At 39.7% G+C, this 19407-nt stretch overlaps 1 protein-coding gene across 6 annotated transcripts in view; it reads left to right on the forward strand.

Moving 5' to 3' along the window:
- Positions 1–17193, forward strand: part of ZNF638 (zinc finger protein 638) — a 101651-nt gene extending 84458 nt beyond the window's left edge. For 4 of the 6 annotated variants that reach the window (XM_054030176.1, XM_054030178.1, XM_054030177.1 and 1 more), the window contains 9 exons: positions 533–582; positions 5357–6857; positions 7465–7530; positions 9144–10269; positions 10469–10540; positions 11467–11820; positions 14322–14414; positions 15818–15936; positions 16681–17193. In XM_054030176.1, coding sequence (XP_053886151.1) covers positions 533–582; positions 5357–6857; positions 7465–7530; positions 9144–10269; positions 10469–10540; positions 11467–11820; positions 14322–14414; positions 15818–15936; positions 16681–16752 — 3453 coding nt within the window. In that variant the 3' untranslated portion in view covers positions 16753–17193. The remainder of the gene's footprint in view (positions 1–532; positions 583–5356; positions 6858–7464; positions 7531–9143; positions 10270–10468; positions 10541–11466; positions 11821–14321; positions 14415–15817; positions 15937–16680) is intronic. The other 2 variants (XM_054030180.1, XM_054030179.1) reach the window with 2 other exon arrangements.
- Positions 17194–19407: the final 2214 nt, after the last annotated feature.

Consider the following 19407-nt stretch of genomic DNA (forward strand, 5'->3'; position numbering starts at 1 on the left):
TCAGCACATTTTGGAGGGCGGAGTCAAACCTTTAGCTTAGTACAGCTGTGACATTTGCTGTATTTAGAACATACATTAGAATATCTTATTTATAGATAATTTATGTCCTCCTCATATCTGTTTGACAGACAAACCATGGTTGTATCAGAGCACTACATCTGTTACATTGGTGGGGATACTAAGGAGCAGAAAGAGGGTGCTGCTTAGAACAGGGGAAATATGTTTAACACGCTTTCTCCCCTCTTTTTCCCCCCCCGTCACGTAACAAAAACTAAATACTAAGTCATTTCAAAGTCATCACAGCTATAAAGAGCCACAAGACATCAGGCTAAAACACATCTTATGAAATGTGTTCTGAAATGAGAATACCTTTTAGAATGACTTGCATTATTCACTGTCATTTGATCTTTCAGGTGTAGTTATGAATGGGCTATGTGGTGCTTTTAATTGGATGTATTGGGCATATATACTTTTTTGTGCTGTTATTTCTGAATTGCATAGATGTTCAACACTCGGTGATTTTATGTTATAGGCTGAAGTTACAAAAAAAGAGCTGAAAAACCAAGAACCAAGTAAAGGAAGGTATGCTTTTCAAATATTTAAGTTAATTTCTGTATGCTCTGTTCAAAAAGTGGCCCTCCATGATTGATGAATTAAGTAGTCTACTACACATTTCTCTCAAAAGCAAGCTATGTATAAAGGGGAAAAAACTGCAATTGGATTGTTTAGAGATGTGCTAGCAGTTACCTACTGCCACTTCCTTTTTTTTAGTTCTCTCTCTGTCCTGTGTATCAAAGACAATTACTTTCTTAACTTGCATAGAGGTTTTTTTTTTAAATGTGTGTTTGCTTGAGAGTCTGGGGTCTGAATGAGCATGGAGAAATGGTGAAATCCTGGCCCTATTAAAGTCAATAGTTTTGTCATTAATTTCAACTGGTCCAGGATTTCACCCATGTGCTTAAGTTATGGTGGAAGACTCTATTGCTGAAAAAGTTCTCATTTTAGTTGGCCAGTAGATGATTTCTATATTTCATCTTTCAGTGCTGTCATTTATCAAGGCACAAGATCTATTGCTTCTGTTTCCAAATGCTAAAACAAATTAGAGGAGGTGGTTCCGTTTTCTAAATTTACTTAATACTTCTGTCTAATTGATATAGGCCACTAACTAGATAATGGAAAACTAGTTTAGATATTTAACTTTAACATCAGAATCCAGAAAAGGGAAATTATTATTTTGCAGTACCCCATGGAAATTTTTTTAAATGCACCTTGTATGCCTGAATGATTGTAAAATATCTAATTATGGAGTAACTATTCATTGGTTCTAGAATATAAAACATGTTTTGCAAATACTTTTTATCTCAAATGACAGTAGATCATACAAAGTACTTCCTGTAGGTGGGAAAAGGATAATTTTTGTCCTTAACAGGTTTTCTGTGACTCAAATCCACCTCTCTCTCTCTCTCTCTCTCTGTGTGTGTGTGTGTGTGTGTGTGTGTGTGTGTGTGTGTGTGTGTGTGTGAGAGAGATTTAATCTATAGTGCTCTTTAATAATAGTTGTAAACTTACCATTTAACGTAATGTTACTATAATGTTGTGCACTATTATTCTATAGTATAGTAACATTTTATAAGACTTTATATGTAATGTCACACAGCTGCTAATGGTGTAGTATTTTCAAAGCATGGTTTCTTCCTTCTCTGTGCTCCTGATGATTCTCTCATGGTCTACGTGCTGGTTTTGAAAATAATATCAAGCTGTGAATGTAAAACAAAAGTGTATTAAGACATTCCTAAACTTATGAGTGGTGTTCAGAGCACATTGGAAGTTGGAAGCATAGGGGAACTACTTTTGAACTAGTGGTTCTGAGTCACACCAATATACATGTTCAGGTAACCGTACTGATTCCAGATTGATGGATTCTAGGTAGCAGCTGACCTACCAATAAGGCACAATACAAATTAATCTTATCCTTATAAGTCCCAGATACTGCACAAAGTAGTACTGTGGCTGGTGAACAAATGGACAAAATAAAGTTTTTTTGCTTTCCAACTTCACCCTGTACAGCTTCCCTTTCAGCCTGTGAGGCAGTTGTCTCCATGTCGGAATGATCCTTACATTCAGCTTTGTAAGCTTCTCTCACCAGGCCTGTTATCCTTTTGAGAGATAATCACCATATAAGAAGCAAAAAAGTAAGTCCCATAATATGGGAAGAGTGCTATTTTATTGTCACGCTTCCCCTCCTCCCCCCTGGAATTTTTCTGAGGAGAGGAATGGGATAGGCTAACTTGGGGAGAGAAGGGGGATCAGTATTCCTGATTCCTATGGATGGTGGAGATAATCTTAAAGAAATCTTGGAATGTTTCTTGACCTTTGATCATTATCCAGCATGAAGAAATGGCCTAAAGCCATTCACCAGGCCTTCTGGCTTGGGTGGTAAACCACTGGCATGGATAGCCCGACTGTTTCTAATAATGAAGGTGGCGGTTTCTTTCAGCAAATGTAGTCAAGACTTTTCCTGTTCCAGATTAAGATTACAGAAGAATTGAAGACCAACCTGCAGTCTTTCTTAAGCTGAGTTTAAAATGGAGAATTAAGGATTTGCCTCTATTATCTTGCATCCTTTATGGCACATGCCTGCTCTCTTTTGGGTTGCTCTGGAGCTGACCCTTTATTTTACCTCCATTGTTAACTCTGATGGGTAGCTCTGAGTGAGGGTGGGTGTTTACACAAATGACTGAAGATGCAAGACTGGAGCATCAGATGTTTGTGGGTTTTACCCGTTTTATGCAAAGGGAAATATCCTTCTGGTAGTGCAATATGCCACTTCCTTCCCAAAGCGTAGCAGGGCTTTCAAGTCCTTGTACCCGTGATTTTCAAACATCTTGATATTTTTGCCTCACTCTCTCATCATTGAACTTGCATAGTTTTGCTTCCTTGCCCAGAATGTATCAGCCTGGACCGTGAAAGTCCAGTTTGAATCGATCAGATTAATGTTTTTTGGAGACCGCCAAGATACTTTTCTCTCCGAGAGAGACGTCACACAGTCCTGAAGATCCACAGACTGATCTCAGTTGATTTATGTAGGTGATGTGTGCGCGTGCACTCACAGCATTCGCTGTAAGCAGTTGAAGATGCAAGTAATGTATAGTTTTGCATTATTTGCTGGTATTTAATAAACTTGCTGTTTTTCCCATTCCTGGTAGAAGCTTATGGACAGATTCTCCCCCTTTGCAGATGCTGAGCTGTGTGCAGTTTGGCAGGGGAGATGGAGCTTATCTTTGATCAAAATCTCCATGTTTCTGAAATAGAGCTAGTCTTTCAGGAGTGTCTCTTTTGGCTATGCACTCCATCAAGTTCTCCAGATGAGTTTTTTACTACATACAAAACACTAGGCAAATGTCGCGGGGAGCTATTGTATGCCCAAATAGAAGGGAGATATATTTGAAATGGATCTCACTTTTGGAACATAAAGGAGTCTTTGGTATTCAGAGACCTGTCTTTCTAAGGTGGTTAAATACCAAAGTGTCTTTGTTGTCATGACTGATCAGTGTTTTAATATTTGTGCCACAAGAAACAGATTAGTTTTGTTTGGTCAAAAACTAATTGAAACACTTTCACCCCAACCACCAGTGTTTGGACATGACTGACTTGAAATGACTAAACTCCAAGCAAATTTTTGGAAGGAGAAAATTTTATTTGAGTGGGCAAGTGAGAAAATGTTTCTATCACTTTTATGAGATCTCCAATTACCATGAAGTAAACAATGAGGCACGGGAGGAAACTCCTAAAATTCCATGCAAGAGCTGATCAGAAACACACAGGATCCAGTACTCCAAGAGAGATTTTTTTTTTTTCTGCTGTACGTTGGAATGCTGTGAGCCTGCCACCTTTTAGGGGGAGGACTGCAGTAGATCCTCTGTCACAGATGGAAGCTGCTCGACTACATTTTCCTGCAAGTTTTCGTCTGATTCTCTGATGTATAATACAACTGTGTTTAATCTATAGTGATACTGGACCTTCTGAAATAGAACTAGCCCCACTCTTCCTATTTCTCTCCAATATATGTGGCAGACAAAGATGATGGTGTTAGGTGCGAAGTAAGCTTTCAAGGCACATTGAGGTGTGCATCTTGTTGTGCTTAGGTGATGGAGATTTATTCTTTATTGATTTTTGGCTGCTTTAATTGTTTTGACTTAATGTAGTCTTTTAACACATGTATATCTTACCACATCAAAGTTGGGCCTTCGGTGATTGATTCCGTTTGCGTCAGCTTTGAACTTTCTTGATGTCAGCATGCCAGAAGTATTAACAAAATGGCAGCCCTTCACGTACCCTTCATGAAGATTCATATAGTTGTGCATATATTTTTTTATATACTTTGGATCTGAGAGACCATAGTAAAGATCCACGTCTTGGTGCATATCCACTTATTAACCAGTTTTCTGTTTATCCCCTCTGGACTGATCATCTACATATGTTTTATCACCTAACTAGAACATCAGAACCGATTGATGTATTGGCATCTTTCTATCTAGTTTTATGTAATCTCAGGATGGCCACTTTCAGGAGTCACGAAGAAGGAGATTTAGACATCTCCAGCTTCAAAGTTTCCCAAGAATGTCTATAGGCAGTGCTTTCTTCAGAGAAAAATTAATGTACTTGCCTGTAACTGAAGTTCTCTGAAAAGTGCTATCCTGTACCTTTGTCATCCTGGGCTTTATTATCTTGGGAGCTGACAGTAAGCTTAAACAGCAAAGTATAGCATTGCAGAAAGGAGGCCCTGTCTGCGCGTGGCCTTTCCCACAATTATAATCGAGATCATTTCATTTGAAATGGAAACTGCTTATTAAACTCGTGACATTTATGAGGAGGTCAGTAGGGTAGTTACTGTAGAGGATATTATCTTCGAACATCGCTCTTGGAGAGCTGAGAAATTTACCATAGTTTTTAGACTATTTTTGTATAGAAAAACTGATAGTTACATTTTGTGTGTGTGTGTGTGTGTACACAGTCTGTCCCACATCAGGGAATCTAATTTTAAGCTTGCTTGTCAGCTCTGAGGTCACAGGACACATCTATAGTGTATAGTACCTTCAGAGAAATCTAACTACAAGTAAGTAATGTAATTTGAATTATAAGAGGTCTTCAGTACTGAAGTGGATTAGACAAAAATTGTAAACTAATCAGTTATTTGCCTCAATATTCTAACCATTTTAACGCTGATAGGCTAGATTTCCCAATGCTAAGCCACTAATGCATCAGGAAATCCCAACCATTGGCGTCAAGAGGTTACTGATAACTGTGGAATTCTCAACATAGTTTGATTTCTTTTGTTTTTTTTAAATACATTTAGCTCTGACTTGAAAAAAAAACCAGAGGGATCAGGAGTGGTGCAAACAGCAGCTGCTAATCCTCCAGTAGAGACTAGTGTGGCAAAGGAAGAAATCATTTCCAACTCTGTCAAAGCCAAGACTTCAACAGTGCAGATAGAAGCCTCTGAGTTGGAGCCTGAAAGAACGGTATGTGATTCTGCTACAAAATCATCGGAAGTTGAAATATCCAAGGGGGAATCTGAAGTTGCAGTTACTGGCTCAGAAACCAAACCAGCTGATGATGAATTATCCAAAGTTAAATCAGAAGAGATCCTGCTGCCTCCTTTCAACCTTCAGAAGGAAGAGGTAGTTAAAGATAACTCTGAAACAGAATTGTTGGAATCTGCTATCACAACTGTAACAGAAAAAGAAACTAAAGTGAAACCTGAAGAATTTCCTGTTCCTGCCAGTGGATCATCGGAAGAGTTATCCAGTGTGGTCAAGCTAGAAGATGTGCAGTCAGACTCTGCTGTGAAACCAGCAACAGTGGAAACAGCTGAGGCTGTTTCTGAAGCAGTGCCACCTGATTCTGCTGCAGTTTTGGTGGAAATGCTGTCAGCTGAAGACATACAACCAAGCAACAAATTGGATACTCCTGTAAAAAATGCTGTTACTGATACAGTGGAAACTAAACTTGAAATACCTGTGACCAGTGCTGTGGGGTCTATAGAGAAGAAACCAGAAAAGTCAGTGGCCAAAGTTGGAACAGCCTTGGAGAAGAAACTGGAAAAGTCAATGGCTAAGATTGGGACAGCCACGGAGAAGAAACTGGAAAAGCCTGTAGCCAGCATTGGAATGGGCATAGAGAAGAAACCCGAAAAGCCTGTGGACAACGTTGGGACAGATGTCGAGAAGAAACCTGAAAAGCCTGTGGACAACGTTGGGACAGATGTCGAGAAGAAACCCGAAAAGCCTGTGGACAGTGTTGGGACAGACATAGAGAACACTGAAAAAAATGTGCTGAATGAAAAGAATGAGCGAACTTTAATCAAGGCACATCAAAATAAAGGACCAGGACAAATTAAAATAGATGAAACCAGCAAAGCAAGTACGTCAGCTGCAGCATTTGTATCCATCAAGGAACCTACCTCTGTTGGTAAAACAATCTTAAAGGCTGTGGTGTCTATCCCTGATATATCAAAGTCAAGAGTTATGATGCGGAGAAATGAGACTTCTCTAACTAAAACAGAGGAGCAGAAAGCTTCCTCAAAACCTGAGACCAGAAGCAGATCTGCTACTGAGAAGAAACTTTCATCAAAAGAAGTGGGTCAACCAAGAGCTACTGGCAGCAGATCAAGTCTGCCAGATAGCATCACCAAATCTAAACTGGACATAAGTCCTGTTGTTGTAAAGGGAGGCAGTGGGAGGAGTTCATCTCAGCAAGACAAGGACTCAAGAGTGGAATCTAGGGGTAGTTCAAAGCAGTCTCAAGAGAGAGAGAGTAGATCATCCAGCATGAAGAAAGACGACAACAGCAATAAGGTGAGAAGGGCAGGAAGGCTGGTTCAATGTGACTGACCAGTAACTAACTCTGATGCTTCTCCCAGATGTTGAATATGAGACAGTAAGATTATGTTCCCCTTCCCCTTTCTATAAACTATTGAACTGATTTGGGCCAACAGACAAGTTGGAGTAGCAGGATGGCAAGCAACCAGTTGTGTACAACTCAAGTATGTAACTGGTTTGAAAATGTTACTTGGATAAAATTGCAGGAAGGTAACTTCTGTAAGCAGGTCTGTACTGAGTGTCATAACTTTATGTTCTTGGTATAGTTCTGAATGGGAAAGAAGTTTTCTCTCCTTTTGTGAGCTGATGCTTCCTTTGTCAAGTCCTAGATTATCCCGCACAGGCACTGGTTGCTGAAAGGTGAACAGATAACTAGACAAGACATTACCGGTGACTTGGTACTAGAGACTATAGGCCTGGACTTATAATTGGTGGTTGGCTTAGTTCTGTACATGCCAAGCATGCAATCAAATGCCTCTATCTGGACTATTTAAAAAGAACTTCATTAAGAGAAGAAGTTGTTTTTGACAAGATGGTTGATTGGCTAACTTGTTTCATTTTAATTTTTGTCTTAATTTTGCAGGTTCCTGCTGGTCGAATTAGTAAGAATTCTAAAACTGTCTCTAGTGGCAATGTAAAATCAAAAGAGGTAAGGAACCAAACATAGTTGAACTTACAGTAGCGATTTTCTTTAAGAGAACAAAATGAGTTTAGCGTTATCTCTTGAGAGCTCTTGCTTAGTGGATTTTTCAGAATACTGTTCGTTAGAACTTTTTATTAGTTGTCTGTAAAATATGTTCATTTTGGGGAAAAGAGAGCCTGAGTTTCCTGTTTCAGGAATATAAAAAGCTTAACTTTTTTTGAAGGGGTAATTTTTAGGTCCTAAATCTTGCCTGCTTCAAAAAGGAGCCTGTCTGACTATTAGATCTCAAATTTGCCTATCTTAGATCTCTTCCTTACAAGTGCAGTGATGAGGCATGGGATAAGAATGACAGAGACAATCTTCCCAGGTCCTCTCTCAAATAACTGGTGTAATGGAAGGGATTAAAACCAACCATAATAACAGTGCCTCTCCCATAAACAAATAATTTGTGTGCTTTATGCTAGAGAGAAACAATACTTACATTCCTGATATACTGTTGGTTGAAATAAGGGGTTGGTCGGGATTAGGTTTTTATAGTTTTTACATATAGCTGAGTTGAAGTCTAAATTTATGACTGTCCCTCTGTTTCATATTGTTTGGGCGGGTTTTGGCAGGAAGGGGGTAGGGGTGGGAGAGAAGTCAGTTTTTCAATATGTGCTTCCTTTGCTTACCGTAAAGCAGATGTTGACTGACACTATTTCCAGAGCGGTGCTAAAATCACTGAGATTGGTATAGATGCTGCAAATTGAAAAAGGCACAGTAAATATGGAAAGTCAGTTACTAATCAGGGATTGATGATGTGTAGCTTTATTTTTCACCATTCTGTAGCTACTTGGCACACAGTATTTCTCCACTAGCGGGGGAAAAAAAGAAGACAAAAACCTTGTTTTAGTTAGAGATGTGTAGCCAACCACTCTCTCCTTCCCCTCCAATCTTGGCTATATATTCCATCTGCCTTACATGATGATCTTCTTGTCCTCTTTTGCTTTCTGATCGGTAGAGAGACACTGTTTTTAGTGCTTATTGCCTGCAAAATTTGAGAAGATGACCTACAATAATTTCATTTTTGAGTTCCAAAGAAGTCATTTAAAAAAAACTTGACTGTATTCTCTTTCCTTTCTTAAAATGGCATGTGACATTGCAGGTCTATCGGTTCTTTGTACTGGCAATTTGATTTTTGCCAGGACTACCAAAAAATAAGGAATAAGGGTACAGTCACTTTTTATATAGCTATGATATTCGATAGGAAAGAGTCAAATTGCTTTGGGCCTAAACTGTTACAGGAACAAGTTTTTAACTCTCCATTACTTTTTTTCCCATGAGTTTCTTGTGCATATGTTCCTGTTGATATGTAGCCATTCACATAATTAATGTTTTGTGCTACATATACAAAATAAAATGTCTTCGATTTCAGTGGGATTTGTCCATTTTAGTGTATGATACATAGGTTAGCTATTGGACTTTAAAATTTCACTGTCAACTTCAAACTGCAGATACTTTCACAACCACTAAATTCACTTGAAACATTGCAGTTTCATGTTCTGTCTTAAAATGTGGATGGCAGACATTATAGTATTGGTGCACTTTGCCTACTAAATTTATAGTTTTACATTTCACAGGAAGAAGAGCTTTTCCCATTTAACTTGGATGAGTTTGTTACTGTGGATGAGGTTGTAGAAGAGACAGACTCTCCTCTTCAAACCAGACGAAATCCACCCCGGGGGAAAAGAAAAGACTCTGCTAAAAATAACGCTTCCTCTGAGCCTATTGCTAAGAGGAAGAAAGGTAAAAGCTCCATAGCACATGTTGCTGAGAGCGAATTATCCTTTGTCACTTTGGATGAGATTGGAGAAGAGGAGGAGATGACTGCACAACTGGTAGGAGACTCCAATTTAGAAGCAATAACAGACCCACAGGGTCTAGTTACAGTGGATGAAGTAAATGAAGAGGAGGAGCTGATTTCAGAAGCAGTAAAAGACCCACAATCACTTGTTACTTTAGATGAGATATCTGAACAGGAAGACTTTTCTTCACATGATGTACCTAAAGATGTCTCCAGTTCTGTTTATGAGGAGCAAGATCTTCTGAAAGCAGAACCCTTGGTAACTGTGGATGAAATAGGCGAAGTTGAAGAGCTCCCTCTAAATGAGCCTTCAGATTTGAATATTGAGGAGACCTTAAAACCTAAGGAAGAGGATGATAAAAGGGCTATTGAGGATCCTGGAGACTTTATCTCTTCTCAGCTGCCTGAAGATCCTAGTACTTTAGTGACAGTAGATGAAATACAGGAAGACAGTGATGATCAGCCTCTAGTAACTTTAGATGAAGTTACTGAAGATGACGAAGACTTTTTGGCAGATTTCAACCGTTTAAAAGAGGAACTAAACTTTGTTACTGTAGACGAAGTTGGGGAGGAGGATGAAGAGGAAGAAGAAAATACTTTTATAGGCACAAACCTGGAAGAGGAGGATATTGTTGCAATTGCAGGACCAGAGGAAATGGAAATTCTGGCAGATATAGGGCCAGAAGAGGAGGCTATTATTGCAAACTCAAAGTCAGAAGAAAAGGAGACTCTTGAAGCTGACACAAAGGAAATAGAAAAGGAGACCCTTGTAGCAGATACACAGGAGGCAGACAAGGAGACACTTTCAGCAAATACAGAGGAGACTGAAAAAGCTGAAATTCGGAACAAGACAAGTGAAAAAGAGATCAAAGGAGAAACTGAGAGTCAGCAGCAGTCTGCAGGTAGGAACTGATAGTTTTATAGATGCATTCTAAACGATAAGTTTAAACGATGTAATTAAACAATCAACATAAAGACATTTAAAACTACGCTAAGTAGCCAGTATCTGACAGGGCAGATAACTGGATATTGTATCAATGAAGAGAAGAAACAAACTACCTAAATAAAAGCGTAGACGTTAAATATTATCTTTAATTACAGAGCTAAGCCCGAGCAAAACGCATGAGTCAAATGAAATGGGGAGACAAACTAAGAACAAGCAGCAGCCTCCAGGTAGGAAGTAGAGCCAGAAATGGACAGAAGCATTTGTGATATACAGCTGCAGACAAATTAAGCTCAAATATCTTAGAATAAGTATAAAAGGGCGAGAGTTTAGCGGGAGAGCTTTATAACATTTGAATAAAGTTGCAAGGAAAATGAATGACTCTCTCCAATGCTAATGCCTAGTGTCGATCCGGTATTGCCGAGTTTTCCCTCACATCAGTGCTGATGCGTTTCAGTTCTGATATGCAGTATCTCCTGTTTTAGTTACTTTCCCCACTCCTGACCTGAAGTTAGGATATAAATATGGGTGTCCAGAAGTGAAGGATTTATGGATTAAACCGTTAACCTACTTAGTTCCTGTGCAATTGATTGTCCTCTGGACATATACGACTAATGGAGAAGAAGGAAAGATAAACAATGCAGATGGGGGGGGGGGGGGGGGAAATTGCAGAGGCCACAAATTTCATAATTACAACAGAGAACTTTTTAAACTTCAGCTTATTTTAATCAGTAGGCATCACTTTAGTGCCAGTTTGGTCAATCCAAAAGGAATAATTGTATTTTTTCACATTCTGTAGATAATTGTAATAGTCCCATAAGTCTGTACGTGTCACAGGTCTATTAGCATGTTTTCTAAACTGTTTTTTTAGACTCTGATTTCCATATGAATCTAAATTAAACTTATCTCAGACTTTCATTTGTATGAAAACATACTGTGTAATATCAGCAAAATGTGGTGAAAAATTATTTCCTTTCATCATTCTCTGGGAGAATCACATTTACAAAGTTACTTGCACATATAAAAGGCTTTTTTTAAAATTGCCAAATGCTTAAATTTTTCATTTGAAAGTTTAATGGTATTGATAAATCTGAAGAAATGCTTTTTGATACATGGTAAATAAGTTAATATAATTCTTTGTTCTGTATTTATGTAGTGAAAACCCCAGGCAAAAGAGGTAGACCTAGGAAAAGACCAGTTGTTCCACCACCTGAGACACCTGTTGAAACAGAGCAAGAAAAGTGTGACAAGAACACTGAGGAGGCAGCAGATAAAACAGAATTAGTGGAAGGCTCAACATCGGACTCCAAGAAGGAGAAAATAGGAAAGGGAAGCTTGACTACCCCAGAATCGCATGGTTTGAGTGAAGACAGTCAGACTGCAACTGTTAAAGCGCCAGATACAGAATCGGTATTACCTGATCTAAACGCAAGTCTGCTGCCTGATGCAGATATAAAGCAGGAAGGCTGCAGTGAGACACCTTCACAATCTTCTGAAAAAACTGTGAAAGGTAAGCGCTGATGTAGAGATTTGTCATCTTGTTTGTTCATAATTTTTCATTGGAGTCTCATCCATTTTCACCCTAAAGGGAAGTTGTAGCTGTTTTCGTAACAGAACATTTTGGAAACTGCCTTTTTAATTTTGCCCTTTCAGGTTTTTTGGCTTGGCTTAGGTGTAAACTACATTGCACAACATGCTAGAATTCCCATAGCTAGAATTCAGGAACACTGATGTGTACTGTTCTCAGCTTCTTCCCCTCTATAGGCCCCACACTCCCCCAGGATTCCAGGACAATTTGCCTCCTCCTAGTCTCTGGCCCAAAGGTCAAGTTGAACAGATTAACAGTAGAGACAGATTCTTAGGAGCACATGCTAGGACGGAAAGTTTCAAGCAATGAGGAGTTGGGGAAAGTCGGTACCTATTAGTGCTTCCTCTAGTCTACCCAGCCTTTAGAAAGTCCTTGATTCTGTTCTCATTCATGACGGTGCTTCTGCAGATTCACAGTATGAGAGAGTGTGCCATGCCACATTACCTATGGAACCCATTTTAAAATGGTTAACTGTTGGGGAAGTTTGAGTGGTAGCCGTGTTAGAAACAAGATTACAAAAGCCTCCAATTGTTACTCAAATTCAAGATGCAAAGTCCTGCAGCTTTATGTTGGGGTGCATTAATGTTTGGGGGCTCAGATACCCACAAATATTTTTTTCTGTTTTCTACACTAGTAAGCACAGTGATGCTTCAATTCTAACTGAGGCCTTTGGGCAAAATCATAATATAAATGTTTACTGCTAATAATGACAATGCAATCAACCATTTTCTAGGTCAGGGGAACCTATCAATCTGCATGTCTCCAGAAGCAAATGTTTTGGTATTACCTTAGACCAGTGGTTCCCAAACGGGTTCGTAAAATGTTACAGGGGGTTCTCAGAAAAAAATTCCCTAATGGCAGACAGAGCTGTCCCTAGGGACCCCGGGCAGCATGGGGCTGGCAGGCCGGAGCCCCTGGACTTCCAAGAGCTAAGCAGATCAAAGCAAGCCTATCTATCACACTGAGGAGATTTAAACTTCAAGACTCCTTATAAGAAATGGAAAGGGAGGTGGATATTTTTTGCTGTTTTTAAAATGAAATAGGCAGCTAGTCTTGTTTTTAAAATATTATGAAGAACAAGTTTAAGCTTTTGTTGTAACGTGTTGTTTGCTTGGACTGCTCAAGACCTGAATGCTTGTGTAGGAGGAACTCTTTGAATTGGCTTCTTAAGTACCTTCCTGCTGGTTCACAGTTGATACTCCTTGTTGAAACATAGGAGCCTTGTCTTCTAACAGGCTTATTCAAAGTGATACAAGCTACGAAAGTGAGATCTTGGAAGAGTGGTGCTGTTTTCATAATGTAATCAAAATACTGGAATGATAAATAATAAATAATAATAATTTGTTTTTATGACATGCTTATTACACACTATTTGTGTATTTCCAAGATGATTGCTTTTATAATTTATACCCAGGAAATATTCATTTTCAGGAGGGGGTTTGTGAGACTTGACATTTTAGTGAAAGGGATTCACAGGTTGTTAAAGTTTGGGAGCCACTGCCTTAGTCCAAGTTAACCAGGAAACTCTTTCCACAGACCCTTAATTTTTTTTAATGGAATCAGTGTTCTCCAGTCCAAACGAAACTAGTTGACATCTGTGCAGTATTTAAAATTCAGTATTGAGCAGCATATCAGTCAATTACACCTGTATAACGTAAGTTTGTGTTTCAGTAAACTGAAATGCACTGAGAATGTTACAACAATCTGCATGTCCTCCTAACATTTTAATTTCTATGTGGCTACAGAAGTCAGTCTTAAGTACCTACATCGGGAACTGAAATTTGGTAATAGAGTGCACTTCAGTCTAGCAGACAGAGGTATAATGGGATCCAGTGGCTGGAAATCAAGCTAGACAAATTCAGACTAGAAATAAAGTGCAAATTTTTAACAGAGTAATTAACCATTAGAGCAACTTATCCAGGTATCTCACTGGAGATTTTTAAATTGAGTCGTTTTTTCCCTAAATGATGCAATCTAGTTCAGTCACAGATAGATATTGGACTTAAAGCAGGAATTCATTCAGGGAAGTTCTATGGCATGTGTTATAAGGGAGGTCAGACTTGATCACAGTGGTCCCTTCTGGCCTTGGAATCTCTGAATTCTGAGCTGATGTCTCTACAAGGGAGAAACTGAGAGCAGTTGTAGTGCTTCTTTTGTCTGTAATGAGCTTCATGCTGGAAACAAGGCACTTGCAATGACATAGTAAATACAAATGTTGAATTTCAAGTTCATCTGGTGATACGATCCCTATGTCTGTTTTAAAAAAACCTCTAGCTTGGCAAGCCAAACCGTGTGAGAAGCAGTAACGGTCATAGACCTGGTGTTTGCTTCCCACACTAATGAAAAATAATTAAGCTATGTACCGAATACCTTTTAAATTAGTGTAAGTCCTTGCTACAAACTCTATTTTATGGCTTGAACAGATGAATTTGGATCAGGAGATACAGAACCAGAGTCTAAACGAAGAAAAGTGGATTCCTCAGCAGATAAATCCAAGACACCAAGCACTCCAAAAGGTAAAATCTAAAATCTTGGTTTAAAGTTCTAAATCCCAATTAAACTTGATTTTAGTAACTAATATCTTAATTATAGGAACTGTGAGCACTGTTTATGCATGTTTATAAATAAAATATATGCATACATACACTGAATAATCTGTATTTCTGATGGATGAAATACCTTTTTACACCTGTGAGAGAAAATTATTTCAGATTGTATAAGGTTTATTTCTAGTGCTGTGAATGATTTGCTAAGATGTTCTGTTCTGTAAGGGTATGTCTACACTGCAGTTAGACACCCATGGCTGACACGTGCCAGCTGACTTGGGCTAAGGGGCTGTTTAATTGTAGTGTAGACGTTTGGGCATGGGCCAGAGCCTGAGCTCGGGGACACTGGAGGGTTTACCCTGGAACTGAACAGCTGTGGGATTTTAATTGCAGTGTAGACATCTCCTAAGATTTAAGGCTTTTTGAGTGTTGGGAGTTGAGATGTCCATGTGAACTGATCTTTGTGGTGCCATCATTTTTAATTTTGTTTGCAGTGTTGTTGTAGCCATGTTGGATTACTGGATTTGGGAAGCATGTACATGCACAGGGCAAAGGAATTTATTAGGAAATTTGAATTCTGACATGATGCTTGTATAAAATTGTCCTTGATCTAGAGCATGCTTGCATAATTCACTTAATGAAATATATTATGTTTAGGGAGAACAGTACAAATAAAATGATGCAAAGACTAACAAGGCACTTAATAATTACAAATTATACCTTACATCTTATGTTCCTAAAGTTCATGCTTCAGGGGGTCAGGAAAGGTTATCCCCTCAAAACCACAATGTATTCTGGGTTTTCTTTGGTCTCTTTCCTCTGATTCATCAGACATGGGACACTGGATGGGTAGGACGGTGGTCTGAGGTGGCACCGAGCATTCTGTCTTCCACATGCTTAGCTGATTGAGTCATACTATATGTGCTCAAGGTCTACATATGTGGGGTCAGGAAGGAATTTTTCCCCTGGGTCAAGTTGGCAGTGACCATGCAGATTTTCACCTTCCTTTGCAGCATGGAGTGAAGGTCACTTGCTAGGACTATCTGGATATATCTCGCATAATGGCTCCCCATTTCAGGGGCCTTGGGAACTAGTGCACCTCGGTCCCTCCTATTCTGTTCCTGTGGCACATAATGGTTTAGTCTTCTGTGGGCTGTAATACCCAAATAACTAATTTTGGTTGTTGGGGTTAGTGTGCGGGTGAAGAGTTGGTGATCCCTTCTGGCCTTACCAAAAGACCACCCCACACACACACACGCGTGCGTATTTTGGCTACATTTACCTGGTAGATTTTAATTGAGAGTTGTAGATGAATTGTTAAACTTTTCTCTCTCTCTCCCCCCCCCCCCCCCTTTTTTTTTTTTTTTTTTAAGGTTTAGATTTTCTTGTTCCAAAGGCTGGCTACTTCTGTCAGATCTGCTCTCTCTTCTATGCAGGTGAAATGTCTATGAAAAATCATTGCAAGACACTGCGTCATCAGCAGAATATGGAGGTAACAATTTTTGCTTCTTTCCCTTTAAACCGAAGTAATAAAGTACCTGAGATTTTTTTTAAATCTATTTTGTTCTGTCGACAGCTAATTATCTCAGTAGTGGTTTTGCTGAACCGATAGGGTCTAGATGAAAAGAATGGTTTGTAAACCAATTGCAGATAGATGCAAATGATATTGTTTTTTCAATACCTCGTAGCTATGTTCTGTAGATCAAATAAAAATTATAACTTCAAGAGTGTACTACATTTTAAATTAAAGAAATGAAATTATTAACCCCTTAATGACCTTGATCATTGAGTTAAATGCTGGGTAATCCTATCTGTGATATCTTCCCTTTCCTAGCCTTGCCAAAAGTTAGTCATCAAGGCTCCAGACTGTGATTAAAATGGCTGCACATGTAACTTAAGATACTAATTTGACCATCAGAAAATTTAATTTAGGAGTCATTTACACCATCTCCCCAGTGATGCAGGTGTGTGCTTTGAGAGAGTAAGAGGAGCATTGATAAGTGCATTTGACCAGCAGACCTGAAGATAAGTCTCTCGGCAAAATTAACTGGCAAACTCTGGTGGAGATTGGGTCTAGTCAATATCAGGAGTTGGCCAGATTCTGGATGTTCAATACATGTAAATGTGCATTGTATTTAGAACATGATGCATATCCTGCCAGGGAGAATAAAGTGTTAACTGTGGTGTCTTGTCATTGGCTACAAAGTAAGACGTTTTAAAATCTTTTTCCCCACAGAAATTCATGGCCAAGCAAAAGGATGGGGAAGATGAGGAGGAAGATGAGGGGGAAGAACTTAGTTCCAGGTGATCTCAGGAGGAGAGAAGAATTCTTTAAAACAATTTAATTTAGGGTCCAGTAAATTTTGTGTCTTTTGTTATGATTTAATTTGTAATTTTGTTTCAGAAGCAAACTCTGATGTTGTATAAATTTGAGTTCAAGGTAGACAAAGACAGAGAAGAAAATGTATGGTGGTTTTGATTTCTATATCAAATCATCTGGCTTGGGAGAGAGCTCTTAAGTGTTGAAATAAATGTTCTTACTGTATAGTTAACACCATGTGATTGTGTTTGGTGTAATTTCATGTTTGGCAATTTTACTACATCACTGTAGAGGATTTATGGAACCTCTTCCAGAGATCCACATTTAGTGTTTCTTTGCAGATCTTAGCTATTGAAATTTCAATCTTCACATGTTTCATGTAGAGCTGGGTGAATTGTCTTCCGAGAACAGTAAATTGATTGAAAAATATATTATTCGAGGCATCAATTATTTACCAGTTCGGGTCAAACTTGAATAGTTTCAGTTGAAAAAACTGCAAACAGAAATTGTGGAAATGTCAAAATGGTTCATTTTGAGTTGACATTTCTGAAACAAAATGTCTGTTTCACCCAAACATTTTTTTCAGTGTTTTTGTTTAAGGAAGAAAAAACAGAGAAATTCAGTTTTGATTAGAAATTAACTGATTATTTTTTTCTTCAGATTTTTCAGTTTGGCCATGGAATGGAAAAATCTGTTTGCTAACTGTAGTTTCATGTGTTCTAAAGACCTGATCCCCCACCTTTTGAAATCAGTGCAGTTTTGTTCTTACGTCAGTGGGAGCAGGATCTGGGCCTAGATTTGCTCTGTATAATGTTTATCACTAAGCTTAATGCTGAGTTATTCTGAGCAAATAAGTGTTGCTGTCTTCTTCAGTGAGATAATGGAAGGCCTTTGGGTAAAGAAAGCAGAACGGTCAGCGATCTATCCGGAAGTGCTTGGCTTGGTTTTGGATGTCTTATACGTACCTCAGGCATTCTTGCTACCTTCCCCTCCTCCCCCTCCCATCCCTTTTCCACAACATATCTGAATCTAAGAGCAATCGACTCTGCTTTGAGTGTTTACCTTTCACCTAGACCGCTGTCTGAAATTTTCCTATCAGACCCACTTTAACAACCTTAAATGTTGGATGGATAGCGTTGTGCATAACCCTTGTCCTGCAGAGGTAATGAATGAGAGCTCCCACCAGTCAAAGCAAAGATTCGCCGGACGTTAAGTCGCATCATATCATCGGTACAGATATTTTTAGTGTAATTGAGTCTGCTCAAGAAAGATCCAAGGCTGGGTTGTTAACGTGATAGAACTCTCGTAGTAGCAAAGTCCAGTCCATCGGGCATTTGCAAGCGCATACTGCTTTGGGAAAGTGGGGGAGTAGTTCCATGCATTCCTGTGAAACTCAGGCCACATCTCCCTCAAAAGCATGGATCCAGGGAGACAACACATCTGATTTTTCACTCTGTAAATTACTGCATTCTACTGAAGGGTACGGGCTGTGTTAAAAGAGGGAGGGAGGGCCAAATTCTGTCCTAATTCTGTGTGATGAAATCAGTGGGTGGGGAGGGTCATGTGTGTAACAGAGGGCAGAATTTGGCCCAGGGTTTTAAAAAATGAAGAGCTTGTTTTCAAGAGTTCAGAAAAGTGATGTTAAAATGGATATGACAAATGGATTATTATAGAAGATTTGGGTGTTGGAAAACATTTATAAAACTTCTGAATGGCAAATGTTTTTCCAACAGAGTTAGATCCTGTTGTCAGTTACACAACATGCTCCAGGGTAAACCGTGACAAATTTTGAACCCAGTTTTCAAAAACTGTTTATTCCAGTTACAAGAATAAAGTATACCATACGGTTTTCAATTTAAAATTGTTCGTTATGCAGCTGTAACTTTTTAAGCAGGCGATTTAAAAAAAAAAAAAAAAAAAAAAAAAAAAGGTAGAGTCTTGTAGACTTCTGAAAAAGGACACACACTTCCGGCACCCATCACTCCTTAACTGCAGGAGCAGGGATCACTGTACAGGGAGCTGCTCCCCCATCCGCCCAGCCCCCGTGCATCCAGATCCCCTCGTACCCAGATTCTGCTGCCGTACCCATAACCCCCGCTGACGAGCCCCACTCCCCCAGCACTTGGACTACCCCAACGAGTCACCTGGATCCCGCCCTACCAAGCCCCAACCAACTGCACATGGATCCCCACGTCACTGAGCCCCCCACACCCAGATCTCCCTTCTGAGCCCTCCCCCCCCACACACACACATACTGACCTCCCCCCCTTCCCCCAGCCCCAGCCACCTTCACCTGGACCCCCCTGCAGAGTCCCATTACTATTGCACCCAGAACCCTCCAACAAGCCCCTGTGCATCCAGATCCTGCCACTGAGCTGCCCACTCCCAGATTGCCCCACCCAGAACCTCTCAACCCACACCTGGATCCCCCCACACTAAGCCCCTCCAAACTTGGATACTGCCTTGCTGAGCCTGCCTGCCCACACCTGGTGCACTGGCACAGAGGGGCAGGGCCCTGGGGTGTTTCTGGGACAGGCCCAGTCCTTGCACTGTGTTGGGGTTGGGTGCAGCTGAGTCCGTGCCCTGGCGGGGGAGCTGCACGGTGATTGCCCACATCTGTGCAGCCAGTGGTCTGTGCTCCCC

The sequence above is a fragment of the Malaclemys terrapin genome, chromosome 5, assembly GCF_027887155.1.
Source record: "Malaclemys terrapin pileata isolate rMalTer1 chromosome 5, rMalTer1.hap1, whole genome shotgun sequence".
NCBI lineage: Eukaryota > Metazoa > Chordata > Testudines > Emydidae > Malaclemys > Malaclemys terrapin.